The sequence below is a fragment of the Mastigoproctus giganteus genome, chromosome 4 (genome assembly GCF_048544385.1).
Source record: "Mastigoproctus giganteus isolate SK-2022 chromosome 4, ASM4854438v1, whole genome shotgun sequence".
Taxonomy (NCBI): Eukaryota; Metazoa; Arthropoda; class Arachnida; order Uropygi; family Thelyphonidae; genus Mastigoproctus; species Mastigoproctus giganteus.
In genome coordinates, this window is record NC_143578.1 from 97,505,108 (window position 1) to 97,527,929 (window position 22,822).

Here is a 22,822-nt window from a genome sequence, read left to right on the forward strand (position 1 = left end):
GATGACTCTCATCAACTGGTGAAATACCACCACTTTGCTTATTGGAGGCTTGAAGTGGTGGAACCCATGTTTAGTCTCTAGAGCTAAGTTCCGGCCAACCCTTCCCTATCTCTTCCATCATGCAGTATGATTGATGATTTTTGAGGTTATGATGAATGTCGTGGCAAGATCCAATATTCCTTACATTTCGAGGGTACAGCTCTAAAACGGTGTTCGCAGGCCGGCCGTTAGATAGTACACCGGACCAAACCTATTGGTAACTCTCTAGGAGGCTTCCGGATCAGCTAGTGTATAATCTTGCTACCTCTACTCTGCCAGATAGTGGCTGGAGGGAGTCCGAGTAGTGTGTATGTGGGGAGCATTGTCGAGGCCACGTTATGTCAAGGATCTGGGTATATTCTTACCACATGTACGCCATATCCAAAAATTTCATTACTTCATACAGCATGTCCCACCCACTTTTTCTTACTATTGAATACACCATGAATTGTCAAAATAATAGAGCAAGCTTATCTGCGAAAAGACCTAAACCTCCCAAGGACTTCCTAATTCATTTCACAAATATACGTGGTCTCAATTCCAATCTCAACGATGTCCATTTCCACTTGCAGTCTTCCAAACCCCATGTACTTTTTCTGACTGAATCTCAGTTATCCGTTGATTCAACTACTGCTCATCTCAGATGTCCAAATTATTTGCTGTATGATTCCTTTCGCCTCAAAGGTGGTACTTGTGCATATGTCCGTTCTGATATTCCCTGTCAGAGACTTGGCAATTTGGAATCTCCTCTCTTTGATCTTCTCTGGCTTAAAATCTCTCTACCTCATTGTGTAAAATTCATCTGTTGTCTCTACCGTTCTCCCAACTCCACTAATCACTTGGAGCTCTTTGACTTCCTCTCTTTGCAACTTGACTTTCTGCAGTCCAACTTTCCTAACAGTGAGGTAATTTTCCTTGGTGATTTTAACGTTCACAACTCCAGCTGGCTTCCGTTTTCTAGTCACAACGACCCAGCAGGTCGAGATGCTGAGGCTTTTGCAATTACTAATGACCTAGCACAGATTGTTCATTTACCTACAAGAATACCGGACAGTCCTAATCATATAGCCAATACGCTTGATCTTTTTCTCACAAACAATCGTTCTAAGTACACGGTCGAAGTGAGAGGTCCTTTAGGCACTTCAGATCACAACTTGGTGATTGTCTCTTCTCCATTGGAACCTTTATCTCATGGCTATTCCCAACCTCATGTTGTTTGGCATTACAAGAATGCAAAATGGGATGACCTACGAGACTTCTTTTATTCTTTTCCTTGGTCGGATTTCTGTTTCCAAACTTCTGATGTCAACGTTTGCTCAGATCGTGTCAGTGAAATTATTCTTGCAGGAATGGAATCCTTTATCCCACACTCCACTTTAAAATCTCGTCCTTTATCTAAACCTTGGTTTTCCAATAAATGTGCTAAGGCTGTCCAAGAGAAGAATGTTGCATATCGTAATTGGCTTGTTTCTAATTCTTCAGTTTCATTTTCTACCTACACCAAAGCTCGCAACAATTGTAAAGCAGTCATTAATCAGTCCAAACTAGAGTTTGAACAGGCTTAGAGTAGAAAACTTGCTTCTTGCCCTAATGGTAGCCGAGCATTCTGGTCTCTTGCCAAAGCTATTGGCCGCAACTTTTGCCCATCTCTGCTCCCACCTCTGTCCAAACCAGATCGTTCTGTTGTCACTTCAGCCAAGGATAAAGCTGACCTTCTAGCATCCCATTTTTCTTCCAGCTCATGTATTAATGATCTTGGTAAAACACCTCTCAACATTCCCAAAACAGTCCATTCAATGCCTCCTGTGGTCTTCCGTCAAAAGCATATCAGAAGGATTTTGATGAATCTTGATGCTAAGAAAGCTCCAGGTCCTGATGGTATTTTTCCACTTGTTCTCAAAACCTGTGCTCCTGAACTTACTCCTATTCTTTGCCGCCTTTTTTCACTTTCTTATTCCAAAGGTGTTTTTCCTTCTGCTTGGAAATTTGCTCATATCCAGCCAGTTCCTAAAAAGGGTGACAAATCCCTCCCATCCAATTATCGTCCCATTGCAATTACTTCTACTCTTTCTAAAGTAATGGAGAAATCAATTAACCGCCAACTCTTAAACTACCTAGAAACCTTCCGTCTGATCAACGATCGCCAGTATGGATTCCGTCAGTGTCGATCCACTGGTGATATTCTCGCTTATGTTACCCATTTATGGACTAATTCAATGGAAAGGTTCGGTGAAACACAAGTAGTTGCTCTTGACATCTCAAAGGCTTTTGATCGTGTTTGGCATAAAGGTCTTCTAAACAAGCTTCCATCTTATGGTTTGCCAACTGTTTTTAGTAATTGGGCATCCAGTTTTCTCTCTGATCGCTCACTGAGGGTGATGGTAGATGGCTCTCTGTCTTCTAACTTCTCCACTAATGCCGGTGTCCCCCAAGGTTCAGTTCTTTCCCCCACTCTTTTCCTCTTGAATATCAATGACCTTCTTCCATTGACTGGAAATCCTATCCATAGTTTTGCCGATATAGCACATTGCATTCAACTTTCCATTTTGAGAAACCTTGTCCATTAGCATTAGCATTAGCATTAGTAGAGGCATTTGATGCAAGAAAGCAAGCTTATGCAGCATTAGCCAAAAAAAAAAAAAAAAAACCACTTCCACTTCACCCCTCTGTTCGTTCAAAATACCTGTCCAGCTGAGCCTTAAACTTATTTAGGCTATCAACCACCACCACAAGGGATGGAAGTCTGTTCCACCAACCAACCACCCGCTGGCTAAAGGCAAATTTCCGCACGTCTATCCTACATCTGTCTTTCCTCAATTTGAATTTATGCCCTCTCAGGTGATTTTTCTGAGCTAGAGGAAGAATCCCATCAGCATTGAGCATGCTTAAACCATTCAAGGCTTTATACACCTCTATCAGATCACCTCGCTGGTGCCTAGTCTCCAGACACTGTAATTTGCAAAACTTAAGACTTTCTTCGTAAGAGCACCCCTTTGTTCCATTCACTAATCTTGTTGCCCTTCTCTGTACTCGTTCCAGCAGCTCTACATCCTTCTTGAAATGAGGCCTCCAGACCTGTATACAGTACTCTAGGTGTGGCCTGACCAGCGCCTTATACAATGGAATAATCACCTCCTTATCCCTGCTGGAAAAATTCCTGTATATCATTGACAATACTCCATGAGCTACTCTTGCAGCCCGTCTGCACTGCTCAGAGAACTTCATATCTGCCTGCACAACCACACCCAAGTCCCTTTCATTCTCTACCTCTGTCAGTGTAGTACCACAGAGTTGATACGTTGCTCTGGGGTTGCTGTTTCCCATGTGTAGTACTTTACATTTGTCAATGTTAAACTTCATTTGCCACCTCTCAGCCCATCTGCTCAACCTTTCCAGATCCTGTTGCAGCAGCACAGTGTCAGTAGTGTCCTTGACAACCCTGCCAACCTTTGTATCGTCTGCAAACTTGGACATTAAGCCAGATATACCATCATCAATATCATTTATAAATACAGAAAACAATAATGGACCCAACACTGAGCCCTGAGGGACTCCACTAATAACATTAGTCCACGATGAGCAGTGTCCATTGATTACCACTCTCTGTCTTCTCCCCCTCAACCACCCCTTTATCCATAGCAGCAATTTGCCTCCAATGTCACACTGCTCCAATTTGTGTAGCAGTCTTCCATGTGCAACAGTATCAAAAGCCTTTCTAAGATCCAAGTATATAATATCAAAGTTATTCCCTGCATCCAGTTCTTTTGTGACTGCATCATAGTATCCAATCAAGTTGGTCAGGCAAGACTTCCCCTTAACAAAACCATGCTGTGTCTGAGCTATAACTGAAGTCTTGTCTAAATGATCCTGCAGTGCTTCTTTAACCAGTGCCTCCATTAATTTTCCTGGAACAGAAGTTAAGCTCACAGGTCTATAATTACTTGTGTCAGCCTTTGATCCTCCTTTGTGAATTGGGGTCACATTTGCACATTTCCAGTCTATGGGTACCTCCCCTGAGTCCAAGGAAGCTCTCATAATTATGGCTAAGGGTTTGCTTACCTCCTTTGCTGCCTCCCTTAATATAACTGGATAGATCCCATCCACCCCCGGGTGCCTTTCTTGTGTTTATCTTCAACAGTTTCTCCTCCACTTTACTCCCAGTTATTTCAAGATTCTGTAGCTTACTGCTAGAGTTGAATACACCTCTGGCATTCCCCTCGCTGAATAACTCCTCATGTGTGAATGTCGATGCAAAATATTCATTTAGTTTGTTAGCTACCTGAGCAGGATCATCAACACTTGACCCATCAATATCAAGTGGACCAATCTGATTCATCCCCTTCCTTCTAGAGTTTACATAAGTAAAGAACTCTTTGCTGTTTTTCTTTGCATCCCTTGCCAAGGATTTCTCGTAATCTGCCTTCGCCTGCCTAACCTCCTTTGTAACTTGGTTGCATATCAACTTGTATCTATCATAGGCTTCTGTGTCATGTGTTCATTTGTATGTATCCCATGCATTTTTCTTCTCTGCCATATGCCTCATTAGTTCATCTGACATCCATTTTGGCCTAAACCTTGAACAATATTTCTTAGTTGGTATGTAAAGCCTAGTAGCTTCCAAGATAAGTTCTTTGAATGCTTCCCATTTTGAATTTGCTGTTGGTAACATCATCAGTTGGTCCCACTGTATAGAATTTAAATACTGTCTCAGTCCATCGTAGTCGCCTTTACGGAAGCAATAACCCTTCCCTTTACCCCTAATGGTAGTTACCTCTTTGAGTAAATCCCACTTCAGCACACTGTGATCACTGCCACCTAGTGGTTCATTTATCTGCAGATTCTTAATGCATGAAGAATCACTGCTGTTAATCAAATCAAGCGTATTACTCCCTCTAGTTGCCTCCTGAACATGCTGATGTAGAAAACAATCATCCAATAAATCCACAAAAGCCCTGCTAGTGTGTGAGTAGCCAGCCCCCAAATTCCAGTCAATATCTGGGAAATTAAAATCTCCCATTATAAGACACTCTGATTTACTGGCCCACTCTATTTCCCTGTACAGTTCCTTATTATACTCATCAGAGTCATTAGGCCTATAGCACACTCCTACTCTCAATTTTGATCTCCCAATGTTTATGTCACACCAAACTGACTCCACACTGCACTGTCCAGCGATGTCGACTGGCTTCACTTCCTTGGTTTTTATGTGTTTCTTAACTAATAGCATAACCCCTCCCCCCTTCCTATCCTGTCTATCCTTTCTGTAGACGTTGTACTCCCCAAATTGCAGTTCTGCATCCCTTATATCTGTGTGACACCACGTCTCTGATATCCCAACAATATCTGCCTTCGATGTTTTGAGCAATATCTCAAATTCATCAAATTTATTTACTAAACTCCTAGCATTGGTGTACACGCAAGTATACCTGCACCTGTTTCTATTCTTAGCTACCCTAACACAACCCATGTGTTTACTTGTACCGCAATGGCTCCCAGCAGTCTCTGAAATACCATGCATCTTGTTTTTCAGGCTTCTGCTCATTCTAATAGAAGCAGTGCAAGAATCTCTTTCACCTCTGCCAGTGGCTACTGTCAATCTATTGGTCTTTGTCTCCCCCCAAGCTAGCAGTTTTCCGACCCACCTAACACTGCCTCGATAGCATCAGCAAATATTCTTGCACCCTTTCTATTTAAAGCTCAATCAGCTTCAAGTTCTCGAAAATCTGCTGCCAATTCTTTAAATGCCGATCTTCAGGTTATTCTCCAGTGGGGCAAAGACAACTTAGTTGATTTCAACCCTTCTAAAACTCAATCTTGTCTTATATCTCGCAAAAGGATTCTTCTGCTCCTAATGCTTATCTTTAGTGACACTCTGATTTCTAGGCAAAATGATATATCTCTTTTGGGGATTACTCTGACTTCTAATCTCTCTTGGCACAAGCACATTACAAATATTGCTTCCTCTGCATCTAAAAAAACTTGGTTTTCTCTTTCGCTCATCGGCGTTACTTTTCTTCCAAACAGCTGCTCACGTCTGTATAAATCGCAAATCCACCCTACCATGGAATATTGTTCCCACATCTGGGGTGGTGCCCCCAAAACCTCTCTCAGGCTTCTTGATTCCATTCAGAAGAGGGCAGTTAGGTTAATTAACGATTCATCTCTAACAGAGTCTCTCCATTCACTTTCTCATAGACGCACTGTTTCTGCTGCATGCCTCTTCTACAGATACTTCCATGGGCACTGTTCTTCTGAATTGGCTTCTATAATTCCCGCTCTCTCTTTCAAAACAGTCCGAACACGTGCCGCCACCAGCCTACATCCATTTACTGTCCAACTTCAAACCCACAGAACCAACTTTTCATCTTCCTCATTTATTCATTCAACTGCCGTTTTCCTGGAACAACCTTCCTTCATACGTATTTCCTGAAAATTACAATCTACAGAAGTTCAAGTCCAATATCAACAAATATCTTCTTTCGTCTTCTCAACCTCCAACCCAAGCACGGTACTAAGTACTATAGGTTCTAATACCTCTCGTGTTTGGGGTTCTCATAAAAAAAAAAAAAAAAAAAACTAAATTGTCTTTGCCCCACTGAAGAATTATCTGGAGATCAGCATTTAAGGAATTGGTAGCGGATATTCGAGAAATTGAAGCTGATTGAGCAAGGCAAGGTTTCTCAAACTAGAAAGTGGAATGCAATGTTCTATCATCGGCAAAATTATGGATAGGATTTCCAGTCAATGGAAGAAGGTCATTAATATACAAGAGGAAAAGAGTGGGGGGAAGGACTGAACCTTTGGGGCCAGCATTAGTGGAGAAGTTAGAAGAGAGAGAGAGCCATCTACTATCACCCTCAGTGAGCAATCAGAGAGAAAACTGGATAATCAATTACTAAAAACAGTTGGCAAACCATATGATGGAAGCTTGTTTAGAAGACCTTTATGCCATACACAATCGAAAGCCTTTGAGATGTTAAGAGCAACTGCTTGCGTTTCACCAAACTTTTCCATTGAAATTGTCCATAAATAGGTAAAATAAGCCAGAATATCACCAGTGAATTGACGCTGATGGAATCCATACTAGCAATCGTTGATCAGACAGAAGGTTTCTAGGTAGTTTAAGAGTTGGCGGTTAATTGATTTCTCCATTACTTTAGAAAGAGTAGAAGTAATTGCAATGTAATGATAATTGGATGGGAGGGATTTGTCACCCTTTTAGGAACTGGCTGGATATGAGCAAATTCCAAGCAGAAGGAAAAACACCTTTGGAATAAGAAAGTGAAAAAAGGCGGCAAAGAATAGGAGTAAGTTCAGGAGCACAGGTTTTTGAGAACAAGTGGAGAAATACCATCAGCATCTGGAGCTTTCTTAGCATCAAGATTCGAAAAAATCCTTCTGACATCCTTTTGATGGAAGACCGCAGGAGGCATTGAATGGAGCATGCTAGGAATGGTGGGATGTGTTTTACCAAGATCATTGATATGTGAGTAGGAAGAAAAATGGGATGCTAGCAGGTCAGCTTTATCCTTTGCCAAAAGTGACAAAAGAATCATCTGGTTTTGACAGAGGTGGGAGCAGAGATGGGTAAAAGTTGCAGCCAATAGTTTTGGCAAGAGACCAGAATGCCTGGCTACCATTAGGGCAAGAAGCAAGTTTTCTACTCTTAGCCTGTTCAAAATCTGGTTTGGACTGATTAATAACTGCTTTACAATTGTTGTGAGCTTTGGTGTAGGCAGAAAATGAAACTGAAAAAAAATGGAAACAAACCAATTACAATAAGAAACATTCTTCTCTTAAGCAGCTTTAACACATTTATTGCAAAACCAAGGTTTAGATAAAGGATGCGATTTTAAAGTGGAGTGTGGAATAAAGGATTCCATTCCTACAAGAATAATTTCACTGACACTATCTGAGCAAACGTGGACATCAGTAATCTGGCCAAGGAAAAGAAAAGAAATCTTGCAGGTCATCCCAAACAACACGAGGTTGGGAATAGTCATGAGATAAAGGCTCCATTAGAGAAGAGACAATCACCAAGTTTTGATCTGAGGTGCCTAAAGGACCACTCACTTCAACTGTGTACTTAGAAGGGTTGTTTTTCAGGTATCCTGGTAGGTAAGTGAACAATCTGTGCTAGGTCATTAGTAATTGCAAAAGCCTCAGCATCTCGACCTGCTGGGTCGGTGTGACTAGAAAACGGAAGCCAGCTGGAGTTGTGAACGTTAAAATCACCAAAGAAAATTACCTCACTGTTAGGAAAGTTGGACTGCAGAAAGTCAAGTTGCAAAGAGAGGAAGTCAAAGAGCTCCAAGTGATTAGTGTAGTTGGGAGAATGGTAAAGACAACAGATGAATTTGACACAATGAGGTAGAGAGATTTTAAGCCAGAGAAGATCTCTCTACCTCATTGTGTCAAATTCATCTGTTGTCTCATCCAAATTACCAAGTTTCTGACAGGGAATATCAGAACGGATATATGTACAATTACCTCCTTTGAGGCAAAAAGAATCATACAGCGAATAATTTGGGCAACTGAGATGAGCAGTAGTTGAATCAACCGATAACTGAGATTCTGTCAGAAAAAGTACATTGGGTTTGGCAAACTGCAAGTGGAAATGGACATCACTGAGATTAGAACTGAGATGATGTATATTTGTGAAATGAACTAGGAAGTGTTTGGGAGGTTTAGATCTTTTTGCAGATAAGCTTACTCTATTAGTTTGACAATTCATGTTGTATATTCAAGAATAAGAAAAAGTGTGGGGGGGGACATACTGTATGAAGTAATGAAATTTTTGGATATGCCATACACATGGTAAGAATATACGCCAAGTAAACAACAGGCTCTTATAAGAGCAAAAAACAATCCGGTCTAGTTAGTTAAATGAAGGAGAAAAGGCAAGTGTGCACCATGAACTGAAACAATGCTATAAGCCCTATAATAAAATGCATTATGCATACATAAATTTCATTCATTAAGTTCAATTATTAAAAACAGACTACACTCAACAGTACATTATCAAGGGCTAACACCATTAAATATATCCAAATAACAATTAGCCAAAGCAATCTGTTTCTGATCATTATCTACCAGTTATAGCTAGTTTTTAAGAACTTTAAGAATTAAATTGTACAAATTACATCTCACTGAACTGACCTATGTCCTATATATTAAACCTTTATTAAAGCCTTGGTTTTCCAAAAATTGCAATTGGCTTGCATCCAAATCTCTAGCTTCATTTTCTGCCTACGCTAAAGCTCACAACAATTGAAAAGCAGTTATTAATCAATTCAAATTTGATTTTGAACAGGCTAAGAGTAAAAAAACTTGTTTCTCTTCATCTATACTCAACTCTGTTAAAACATGATAGTTCTATTGCATCTTCAGCTAAAGTTAAAACCAACTTAATGGCATAAAGGTTCTATAAACAAGCTTCCATATTGTGGATTGCCAACTGTTTTTTGCAACTGGGTATTCAGTTTTCTCTCTGATCATTCTCTACAGGTAACAGTAGATGGTTCTCTGTCTTCTAACTTCTCCATTAATGCTGGTGTTCCCCAAGGTTCAGTTCTTTCTCCCACTCTTTTCTGCTTGTACATTATTAACCTTCTTCCACTGACTGGAAATCCTATCCATTGTTTTGCTGATGATAGCACATTGCATTCCACTTTCCAGTTTGAGAAACCTTGCCTTGCCTTGCACACAGATTCAACTCCTTGAATATCCACTACCAATTCCTTAAATGCCGATCTCTGGTAATTCTTCAATGGGACAAAGAAAACTGAGTTATTATTATTATTAGGCATATGGTGCAAGGAAGTCTGGGGCTTATGCTCCACCGGCCAAAAAAAAAAAAAAATTTCCCTATTACCCTGAGAGAGAGAAAGAGAAGTAGAAAGGAATCACCAAGAAAGAGAAGAATGATGATATCCAGCTCAGGACCCTGGGTGTGCCAAGCCCATACTCACTAGATGTGAGCCCCTGGAGTTAACTTTAATCCTTCTAAAACTCAGTCCTATCTTGTTTCTTGCAAAAAAGTCTATTGCTCCTATAGTTATCTCCTTATCTTTGATAACATAACACTCGGATTTCTATACAAGATCATAATCTCTATTAGGGATTGCACTTAACTTCTACTCTCTCTTGGCATAAGTACATCGCAAATATTGCTTTGTCTGCATTTGAAAAACTAGGTTTCTCTTTCACTCTCAATATTACTTTTCTTCTATACAACTACTCACTTTGTACAATTTCAAATCTGTCCTACCATGGAATATTGTTCCCACATCTGGGATGGTTCCCCCCCCCCCAAACCTCTCTCAGGCTTCTAGACTCTGCTAAAAAGTTAACAGTGAAGTTAATTAATGACCCATCTCCTGCAAAGAATCTCCACTCTTTGTCTCATAGACATTCTGTTTCTACTGTATGTCTCTTCCATGGGCATGGTTCTTCTGAACTGGTATTTGTAATTCCACCACTCTCTTCCAAACCAATCTGAGCATGTGTTGCAACCAGTCAGCACTTATTTGCTGTTCAACTCCAAACTCACAGAACCAATTTTTCTTCTTCTTCATTTATCCTTTCAGATTCTGTTTTCTGGCACAACCTTCCTTCACATGCATTTCCCAAAAATTACAGTCTGATGTCAACATGTATCTTCAGTTTTCTCATCTTTCAACTCATGTACAGTACTAAGTATTTCAGGTTCTAATATCTTTTATGTTTGATGTTTTCATTAAAAAATTAAACAGAGCCAAAACATGGTTGGCAAAAAAGGGAACAGTTTTCTGAGATTCAGACTGGCAGGAATGATTCTCCTTGGAAGCCAATCTAAAAGAATAAGCAACTTCTGAAGAAGGTCCAAAAAGGAGTTTGTAATAGGGAAAACAAATTTCTGGATGGACCCTGCATACAGTAATAATGCATATATACCACACACTTCAACTAAGAATATCAAACTTTTGCTAACACTATTAATATAAAAAATATTAAAATTTCTTCTTCTATTGCAATTATGGCTGTAGTAATCTCAAGTGGAGAGTAATTTATTACAGATTTTTCATTTCATACAAGTACATCAGCTTTTGAATAAATATTTGTACAAGAGATACAATAAATTATGACCAAAACAGTGGATGTACACAAAAAAAAAAAAAAAACGACATCTACTTCTAGCATTTGATTTTCTTCTAACATTCTTTATATTGACTTCAATTTTATTCATAATTTTTTTTAAAAACATGCCATGCTTAGAAGCTCAATAAAACTAAAGAGACTGCTGATTACTCTAAATATTATTATTTCATTTTTTTTTTCCATTAGAAAGGCTGTTGTTTTTGTTATTATTTGGTTTTTAGGAACATTAGCAACTAAGGCCATATTGCTCCAGTGCGGTGGTCATTCCCTGACCTTTCTCCATCCTCTGTATTTGGTGGTGATGGGCTCGAACCCCGGTCTAATCAAGAAGCGTGTGCTACGCACTGCTGCTCCTTCCCACCTGGCTACGGAGACGCCTCCTTAGAAAGGCAACTGGAAAAAAAAAAAAGCTGCATAAAGGTTGTTGTTATTGTTGTTATTTGGTTTTCAGGAGCATTAGCAACTAAGGCCATATTGCTCCGGGGATGTGCGGTGGTCATTCCCTGACCTTTCCGCATCCTCCGTATTTGGTGGTGACGGGCTCGAACCCCGGTCTAATCAAGAAGCGTGTGCTACACACTGGTGCTCCTTCCCACCTGGCTACGGAGGCGCCACTGCATAAAGGTACAAGTATCAACTATATATAAAAGCTTCTCAAAGCAGGATATTTGGTTTTCTTTCCTTAAAAGTTGAGTAGGTTACTGAGGTAGGATGGCCCATGAAATGTACGATGCTCAACAATCCTAAGTCTATCCATAAAAGTTGATAAACTCTGCCAGATTTGATACCAGTTAACTGAAAAAATATAATTGCCAATGGCAAAACATGATTGTCCTATCCTGTAATAACTTATTTTTTCAGTAATAAGTTATCCTGTAATAACTTATTACTGAAACTTATTATTTATCCTGTAATAACTTACATTGTTTTCATCTCTTATAAATGATAAAAGGTCTCCAAACTTCATATATGGAATTACCACCATAGGCGAGCCCCCAGCCTCAAAACAAACAGCAATTAAGGTAAGAACATTATGATGATGAAAATCCTTCATCATAAGTCCTTCCTGAAGAAAAGACTTCACATCATCTTCTCCAGTTGCTGCACCTAAGGAAATGAAATTGTTCAAGCCATTCATTTAAAATGAAAATCAGTGCATATATATATATATATACATATATATATATATATACATATATATATATATATATATATTAATCATATTAAGTGCCTTTTAAAATCACTTTAATAATAACTAACTAAAACCTGTGAAACTTTCATAGAAAATCATTGTTTTTAAATATAATCTTTATATCCAAAAGTATTTTTTGCTAGACCAACTGTATTTTTTCACAGATGAAAAAAAGGATGGGGCAATTGGCTACTATGAGAAACTTTAAATAGTGTCAGGAAACAACATGTCTAGTGATGCCAATCAAACTTGTGCTTATTATATGACTTGAGCAGTCCAACTAGTAAAATAGGTCAACAAATATTTTTCATAAAAAAAAAAAAAAAAAAATGCAGACTAGATAGATCTTTAGACAATGATTAGTATTAGCATTAGTAAGGGCACATGACAAGAAAGTAAGCTTATATAGCATCAGACAAAAAAAAAAAAAAAAAAAAACACACCCTTCTCATTTCACCCATCCATTTGCTCTAAATGTTTGTCTAGTTCTGTCTTGAATTTATTTAAGCTATCACCTTCTACAACGACAGATGGAAGTTTGTTCTAGCAATCAACCATCCACTAGCTAAAGGAAAACTTCCACACATCTATCCTACAACTGTCTTTCCTCAATCTGAATTTATGCCCTCTCAGGTGATTATTCTGAGCAAGAGGAGGAATTCCATCAGCTTTGAGCATGCTCAAACCATTCAAGGATTTATACATCTCAATCAGATCACCTCACAGGTAGTTGTTGGCGCATCAGCTTCTATGGCCATATTGCATCTCCCAAGGTTTTTGCAGTACTTTGATCCAAGCCTGAGGCGGGATTCAAACTCATGACCTTTGAGTTGCCAGGCAGGCACTTTACCCACCTGGCTAGACAGGTTGGCTCACCTCACAGGTACAGGTGTCTAGTCTCCAGACACTGTAATTTGCAAAACTTAAGCGGCACCTCCGTAGCCAGGTGGGCAGGAGCAGCAGTTCGTAGCACACGCTTCTTGATTAGACCGGGGTTCAAGCCAGTGACCACCAAATATGGAGGATATGGAAAGATCAGGGAATGACCACCGCATATCCTCGGATCAATATGGCCTTAGTTGCTAATGCTTCTAAAAACCAAATAACAAACTAACAAAACTTAAGCCTTTCTTTGTAAGAGCAACCCTTTGTTCCATTCACTAATATTGTTGCCCTTCTCTGTACTCATTCCAACAGCTGTTGGAATGAGTACAGAAAAGGATATACATTTTAAGAAGGATATCCTTCTTAAAATGAGGCCTCCAGACCTGTATACAGTACTCAAGGTGTGGCCTGACCATTGCCTTATACAAGGGGATAATCACCTCCTTATCCCTGCTAGAAAAATTCCTGTATATCATTGACAAGATACCATGAACTACTCTTGCAGACCATCTCATCAAATTTATTAACTATTCTCCTAGCATTGGTGTACTTGCAAGTATACATGCACCTGTTTCTCCTCTTAGTTACCCTAACACAGCCCATGTATTTACTTGTTCCACTATGATTCCCAGCAGTCCTGGAAATCCCCATTGCCCTGCTTTCCAGGCTACTGCTCAATTGCATTTCAATAAAAGCAGTGCAAGAATCACTTTCACCTCTGCCAGCAGCTACTGTTAATCTATTAGTCTGTGTATACCCCAGCTAGCAGTTTTCCGACCCACCTAACTCTACTTCAATAGCATCAGCAAATATTCTTGCACCCTTTCAGTTTAATCAGTTTAAGTGATTCCAAATCTGCATACATAAAACATACAATGTATTATGTATGCAGAAATATATGCATACATAATACATAAATAATGCAATGTACTGTATGAATGATTTGTTTATTTTTTTCTGCATATTGTTAATAAAGTTATATTATTGGTTTAGTTTTAAATATAATAAAATAATTAATTTTAATTAATTTATTTATTTATACATTGCACAAAAACACATTAACTTATTTATGCATTATACAGAAATAACTGTACAGAAATACAGCAAGTTTCTTTCCTAATAACGGATGTACATAAACATGGATTCTGAATAAAAACAAAGTAAAAGCAATACTTATAATTAGTTGTATAATTTAGAAAACAATATCAAATAATAAATATGAGCATGCATATAAAATGTAATTTCAATTAAAAATACAAACACTAAAATGGTAGAAATCCTAAAAAGCTTCCACTAATAATAGCATCATTATTATTATTATTTCAATGTAGTATGTGTGTGCATACATACTTTTTTATAATTAAAAGAATGGGGCACCTAATTTTCAGAGAGAATGAAATTGATCTATAAAATTAATAAATAAGAATATCAATTTTCTTCAAAAAAGAATAAATATATATATAAAACTTACTATTGTGTAAAGTTTTCACAGCTACAGAAACAGTCTCTTCTTTTCCTGGTAAGTGTAATTCACCTTGATACACACAACCAAAATGTCCTAAAAATAATAAATTATAAAAATTCTAAATTAACAATGTAATTGTCTAAATTAACAATGTAAAAATAAACACTGAAGTTTATTTTTAAATGCTAAGTTTAAAATATATCTTTAATTTAAACTTTGGTCTGAACTAATAATAGCAATATTTTACCTTGTCCAATAACTTCTCCTAAGGTCAAATAATCACGATGTACAAGTATATTTTCTGCACTCAGCAGCTGCAATGTTTCATCATCAGCCTGATACAAAGATGTATTATCAGGAATGGGAGAGAGGGGATGATGATTAACTGTATCTCGTGGTCTGACATCTAAGTAGTCTATGAGGAAATGTTTTAATTAATATCTGAGATACTTATTATTACTATTAAATTATCATTAGGAAAACACAGACCCACTTAAAATAATTACATTCTTTTAAATGTTAGTAAAAATATTAAAACAAACTAAATACCTGTATTTATAATTAACAGTCAAATTACTGGGTACTTGGTGTCAATACTATTTTTCGCAAAAATAGAAACTATTTTCGGAGGATTAAGAAGTATGATGTGCAAGGAAAATATTACAAATGGATTATAACTGGCAACAAAAAGTAATGATAATAATAACATAATCTATTTGTCACAAAGAAATGTAAATAGTTTGTTGCATATGCATGGGTACAATTACCACCTGGACAACCAAACTGCAAGCAAAATTAACAACAAGGCAAGCGCCTCCGTAGCCAGGTGGGAAGGAGCAGCAGTGCATAGCACACACTTCTTGATTAGACCGGGGTTCGAGCCCGTCACCACCAAATACGGAGGATGCAGAAAGGTCAGGGAATGACCACCGCATATTCCCGGAGCAATATGGCCTTAGTTGCTAATGCTCCTAAAAACCAAATAACAAACAAACAACAAGGCAAAGAACTGTTATGACAACAAAAACATTTAAAGCTTAAGTAATGCATGTATGCACACATACATATCTGTACATACAATATTTGCATTCTACTAATTTAAGAGAAATCCACATACTTATCTTAAACAATATGGATTAAAATACAAGGAAATTATGTTTTGCATGTAATTCTCAATGGAGTTCCTATCTGAAAAGATAATGTCAATATGGTACAGGCTACAGTGCTAGAACCAAAAGATTTCAAGAATCTGAGTGAAGGATAGTACAGATATGGCATTATGCATGCTGTAGCAGAATTCATCCCATACTTATAAATAACTTTAAATAAGATTCAGATCAGTTTTTCTTTTGTGTGAAGTGCCAATGCTTTCAAGGGAAAAAAAAGAAGTACATAAAGAAATATAGCAGATAATTTTTGTTAAGCAAAATGCTTTATTTTGCAATTCTTTGTCTTCAACAAAGCAGCAGATAATAATATTTGCTTATCAAAATGCTCTTCAACAAAGAAATTAATGTCATGCCCACTCAACAACAGCACCACTTGTTTTACACTGCATCATAATCATCTAGTACAGGTGATTGCATTGTACAAATTTCCATTCCTTGACTTGATGTTATCCTGATGCCTGCTAGTCTTGTATATGCAAAAACAAGAAACTTTGCCATATGTTCATTGAGTCTCACTACCCCAACAGTTAATCCAGATAGCTGACAGTAAATTGCAAGCCTGGTATATCAAAAGATTGCTTCTGAGATATTAAAATGTAATTATAAAAGAAGGGTGCCTGTGCAATACAAGTAACTGTGTGCCACATTAATCAGAAAGAAAACATAACACAAAGATGATTAAAGGAATTTTACACTGAGGTCCAGAAAAGTAAAAAAATTATAAGGAAAAGGATGCCACCTTGCCATCAAAATGCTCTTAGGAGGTTTTTTTTTTTATTATTATTTTTTTTCAAAAACAGCCTAGTTTCAAGAAAAACAATATTAAAGTTTAATAATGTCATTTCTGTTATCAGAGAAAAGAATAAAAAGCTAACATGATTAAACTGGAATACAGTGATTAACATAAAACAATACAGCACAACTGACATGAATTCAGAAAATAAAATTCATTAAAAAACATGAAATACCTGTTAATGACAACGTATGTACTTTTTCTGACAGAATCTCAGTTATCAGTTGATTCAACTACTGCTCATCTCAGTTGCCCTAATTATTCATTGTATGATTCCTTTCAGCTCAAAGGTGGTACTTGTACATATGTCCGTTCCGATATTCCCTGCATTTGGAAAGATGATGCAGTTTCAGCAAAAGCTCATGCTGTGTGATAATGCAAATATTATTCAAAATAAGTTCACAATGTGGCTTTTGTTTGCAGACATCTATTTGCACATAAAAGTGGTGTTAATATTTTTGTGCATAAAACCTAGCAGTTACAAGCATCATTTCCCACATGTCCAGTACCACATGTATATCAGCTAGCTCAGCAAATGAGGACTCCATAACAAAGTTTAGAGTTGAAAATGTCTTACAATTGTATGGTGGTAAACCTTTTATTATATGATGATAAGGAATAAGGATAGGGCAATACAAATTTCATTAACCTTCATTCATTAACACTTACATTTATTGTGAAAAATTGTATTATCACATTGCAAGTTTTTGCTGAGACCACTACCAGCTTCCTATACAGGGTGATTCATGAGGAATAGAAAATATTTTGGGAAGTTATAGTATTGATTATTCTGAGTAAAGTTCTTATAAACATGTGTCCAATTCTCAATGGATATAGAGATACAGCTGTTTAAAACTGGTGTGAACAAAGCCATTATGAGAGGTATTAAAGAACGATAAATGACTTATTGTTTGTATTTATTGACTTTTTGAATGATCCAAAACACAAATAATAGACATTTTTTTTACAATTCACAATAATGTTCAAAAATCCCACTGCCAACCTCAGTGCACTTTGAAACTCTTCTAGTAATATGACGTGTTGTTCTTCTGGGGTCATTTTGGCATTCCTTTATGAGGGCAGCAGTATCCAAAATGTGAGTGAGCAATTCGTCTCTTGTATTCATCTTTTCTTTGTATACTGAGTTTTCATCCATCCCCACAGACAAAATTCTAACGGATTTTTGGCTTGTTTGCAATTCTTCAGTTTCATTAATCTGCCTACACCGAAGCTCGCAACAATTGTGAAGCAGTTATTAATCAGTCCAAACCACATTTTGAACAGGCTAAGAGTAGAAAACTTGCTTCTTGCCCAATGGTAGCTGAGCATTCTGGTCTCTTGCCAAAGCTATTGGCCGCAACTTTTGCCCATCTCTGCTCACACCTCTGTCAAAACCAGATGGTTCTGTAGTCACTTCAGCCAAGGATAAAGCTGACCTGCTAGCATCCCATTTTTCTTCCAATTCATGTATCAATGATCTTGGTAAAACACCTCCCACCATTCCTAGCATGCTCCATTCAATGCCTCCTGTGGTCTTCCGTCAAAAGGATGTCGGAAGGATTTTGCCAAATCTTGATGCTAAGAAAGCTCCAGATGCTGATGGTATTTCTCCACTTGTTCTCAAAACCTGTGCTCCAGAACTTACTCCTGTTCTTTGCCACCTTTTTTCACTTTCTTATTCCAAAGGTGTTTTTCCTTCTGCTTGGAATTTGCTCACATCCAGCCAGTTCCTGAAAAGGGTGACAAATCCCTCCAATCCAATTATCGTCCCATTGCAATTACTTCTACTCTTTCTAAAGTAATGGAGAAATCAATTAACCACCAACTCTTAAACTACCTAGAAACCTTCTGTCTGATCAACGATCACCAGTATGGATTCCATCAGTGTCGATCCACTGATGATATTCTGGCTTATGTTACCCATTTATGGACAAATTCAATGGAAAAGTTTGGTGATGTTGTTGTTGTTGTTGTTATTTGATTTTTAGGAGCATTAGCAACTAAGGCCATATTGCTCCGGGGATATGCAATGGTCATTCCCTGACCTTTCTGCATCCTCTGTATTTGGTGGTCACAGGCTCAAAACCCGGTCTAATCAAGAAGCTATGCACTACTGCTCCTGCCCACCTGGCTACGGAGATGCCAAGTTTGGTGAAACACAAGCAGTACCTCTTGACACCTCAAAGGCTTTTGATCATATTTGGCATAAAGGTCTTCTAAACAAGCCTCCATCTTATATTTGCCAACTGTTTTTTGTAATTGGTTATCCAGTTTTCTCTCTGATCGCTCACTGAGGGTGATGGTAGATGGCTCTCTGTCTTCTAACTTCTCCATTAGTGCTGGCGTCCCCCAAAGTTCAGTTCTTTCACACACTCTTTTCCTCTTGTATATTAATGATCTTCTTCCATTGACTGGAAATCCTATCCATAGTTTTGCCGATGATAGAACAATGCATTCGACTTTCCAGTTTGAGAAACCTTGCCCTGCTCAATCAGCTTCAACTTCTCAAATATTCGCTACCAATTCCTTAAATGCTGATCTCCAGATAATTCTCCGGTGGGGCAAAGACAACTTAGTTGATTTCAATCCTTCTAAAACTCAGTCTTGTCTTATATCTTGCAAAAAGGATTCTTCTGCTCCTATGCTTATCTTTGGTGACACTCTGATTTCTAGGCAAAATGATATATCTCTTTTGGTGATTACCCTGACTTCTAATCTCTCTTGGCACAAGCACATTACAAATACTGCTTCCTCTGTATCTAAAAACGTGGTTTCCTCTTTTGCTCTCGGCTTTACTTTTCTTCCAAACAGCTGTTCACTCTGTACAAATCGCAAATCCGCCCTACCATGGAATATTGTTCCCACATCTGAGGTGGTGCCCCCAAAACCTCTCTCAGGCTTCTAGATTCCATTCAGAAGAGGGCAGTTAGGTTAATTAATGAATCCTCTCTAACAGAGTCCCTCCACTCGCTGTCTCATAGACGTACTGTTTCTGCTGCATGCCTTTTCTACAGATATTTCCATGGGTACTGCCCTACTGAATTGGCTTCTATAATTTCCGCTCTCTCTTTCAAAACAGTCCGAACATGTGCAGCCACTAGCCAACATCCATTTACTGTCCAACTTCAAACTCACAGAACCAACTTTTCATTTTCCTCGTTTATTCATTCAACTGCCGTTTCCTGGAACAACCTTCCTTCATACGTATTTTCTGAAAATTACAGTCTACAGAAGTTCAAGTCCAATGTCAACAAATATCTTCTTTCATCTTCTCAACCTCCAACCCAAGCACGGTACTAAGTATTATAGGTTCTAATACCTCTCATGTTTGGGGTTTTCATAAAAAAAAAGAAAGAAAAAAGGAACTCTATCATGCTGAAAGTACGTACCAATCCTTGTAGCCAAGGGAACATTCTCCAATTGTAGTGGAAGTTCATTTTGCAGAAATTCTAGGTAAATGGGCCCTGCAAGATGATTTTTGTAACACAACCAGCCCAATCAACTGATTGTCGATGATACCACACCACATGTTTACAGAGAAGCGTTGTTGAAAATTTGTTTCTACAGTGGCATGTGGATTTTCATCTGACCACCTATGAGAGTTATGAATGTTGTTGGTACTGTCACAGGTGAAAGTAGCTTCATTGCTGAACAGTATTAATGGAATTAATTGGCGATTAGCATTTACCCTCTGACAAAATTCCACTCTCCTGGTTGAAGGTATTGCACTCGCTGTATGTGAAATGGATACAAGCTGTGCTCGCATAATGTTCTCCATACTCTTGTCCATAGAACACCGATACAGGTAGAAATTCTTCATGTGCTAATAGTAGAACTACATTCTATTGATTGAAGAATGTGTTCTATTTCATCCACATTTTGTTAATTTGCATGTTCAGAAGAAAAATAAGCACTGGGAACTGTACCAGTCTCATGCAGTTTGGTGTAAACACTAGTAAACATTCTTGGGAAAGCGACAACAGTATTCTCTACAAGCAGCAGTAGCACTTTTTTTTTGGCACGTTTTTTTTTTTGGCACGTTTTTTTGGCCCAATAAAGTGGGCCAAAAAAACCTTAACCAAACACAATATCAACACATTCAGCATGTGTGAAGATATGTGGCATTCTTAACAATACTTCTAACACCAAACAGCATCAGATTATAACTGCTTCTTGGTCACATCTGATTCAGGAAGCTGTGCACACCAGTTTCAAACAGCTGTATCTCCATATCCATTGGGAATTGGACACATGTTTATATGAACTTTTTTACTCAGAATAATTGATACTATACCTCCCAAAATATTTACTATTCCTCCTGAATCACCCTGTATATCAAATGCAGATAGCAGATCCTGCAGGGGAACTACCATACTAACAAGTTTGTCACTGTTCCCCACTCCACAGTGACAGACATAGCAACCCAAAGAGTCAGGAAGTGACTCTTTCAAAAATATCACAGAAAGAGAGGACAAAATTTGTAGTTGTTAAGCCTTGGTAAATCTACAGATAAAGCTTAAATTCCAAATCATGTTGATTTAATAAATTTTATTTTCTCAATTTATGTTCATTGTGTCATTTGTGTTTTACATTATTTGCTGCATTTTCAAGTAATCACTGTCAGCTTTGCATCATTTTTTCTGATACTGAAATGCAGTAAAAATGTAAAACACATATATGACACAGTCGATGTTATTTCAGAAAAAAAAAAAAAAAAAAACTAAGCCACTTTTAGAAAAACTCCTAAAAACAATTCCAATTGTTTTTGTTGTCAGAAATCCACTGCAGAATTTATGAGATACAATTCTGGATCATCCAGTATGTTATATAGAAACCTGAAATAAATTAAACCTTAAAAACCAATAATGAAATGGTGACTCATAAAATTTTAAAGTAAGAAAGGAGATGCAGTCTTTGAGGATTTTTTATTTCATATCTTTTGTTTTATTTTTAACACTTTTAATCATGTCTATTTTATCTAATATTGAGTTTACTCCTTTTATTTGCTTTTATGCATTATTTTATTTGTGTTAATTTATTTCCAATTTGTTTATTTGCTGTAATTTATTCCTAAGCTTCATATCTTATTGCTACAATCAACAAAAATTTCATGGATAAGTTATTTGTGCATAATATTTTTATAAAGACCTATCAGATATCAGAACTATAATATGCTTATTCAAATACAGACAGTTATTCATTGCTCAGATCTCGTTCCCAGGGCTTACAGAAATAAATCATCTGACTCACAAATCCAGCATAAATTCAGGTCTTGTTATTATAATCAGAGTACAATGAACAAAGATGCAGACAAATAAAGTGGGCCAATAAATCAAAACATCTGATACAAGGGAGAGATTTTAACTTTCCAGATGTTGCCTGGAACTTGTAGGTGGGTCACTCACACATTAGCAGAAATTTTCTGGATAACTGCTTTATACAGTAGCATGATAGAGAAGCAACAAGAGAACAATACTCCTGATCTCATTATCAGCAGTGACTCTTCACGCATCATTCAGCAGTGATTCTTCGTGAATCTCCAGATAAAAGAAACACTAAGCAGCAGTGATAATAATATACTGATATAGAATTTACTTGGTATAACTACTGATAAGAGTAAAGGGTAGGGATTTTGTATTTGGATTTGCCAGTAAATCAGAATACTTTATAATGGGGGATTTTAACTTTCCAGATATTGATTGGAATTTGTGTTTTGGTCACTTGCACACTAGCAAGACTTTTGCTAGTCTTGCTAGTTTTGCTAGTCTCTTACAGAAATAAAGATTTTAACCTATCAGGGATAAGTCTTCAATTTCTTAAATTTATTGGATGACTGTTTTCTCCAGCAACATGTTCGAGAGGCAACTAGAAGGAGTATTACTCTTGATCTGATTATCAGCAGTGATTCTTCATGTGTTAAGAATCTGCAGATAAAGGAACCACTAGGTGGCAGTGATCACAGTGTACTGATGTGGGATTTACTTAAAGATGTAACTACCAGGAGTAAGGGGAAGGGTTTTTGCTTTCATAAAGGTGACTACAGTGGTCTCACAGTTTTTAAATTCTATACAGTGGGATCAACTGATGATGTTACCAACAGTGAATTCTAAATGGAAAGCCTTCCAGGACTTAATCTTAGA

General features: G+C 37.6%; 1 protein-coding gene across 3 annotated transcripts in view; it reads right to left on the reverse strand.

Annotated features, from left to right (window-relative positions):
* Nucleotides 1–22,822, reverse strand: part of LOC150086931 (hepatocyte growth factor receptor-like) — a 193,660-nt gene that overhangs the window by 28,093 nt on the left and 142,745 nt on the right. For all 3 annotated transcript variants that reach the window (XM_090372829.1, XM_090372831.1, XM_090372830.1), the window contains exons 14-16: nt 14,968–15,135; nt 14,727–14,813; nt 12,101–12,285 (exon numbers count right to left, since the gene is read on the reverse strand). In XM_090372829.1, coding sequence (XP_090228955.1) covers nt 12,101–12,285; nt 14,727–14,813; nt 14,968–15,135 — 440 coding nt within the window. The remainder of the gene's footprint in view (nt 1–12,100; nt 12,286–14,726; nt 14,814–14,967; nt 15,136–22,822) is intronic.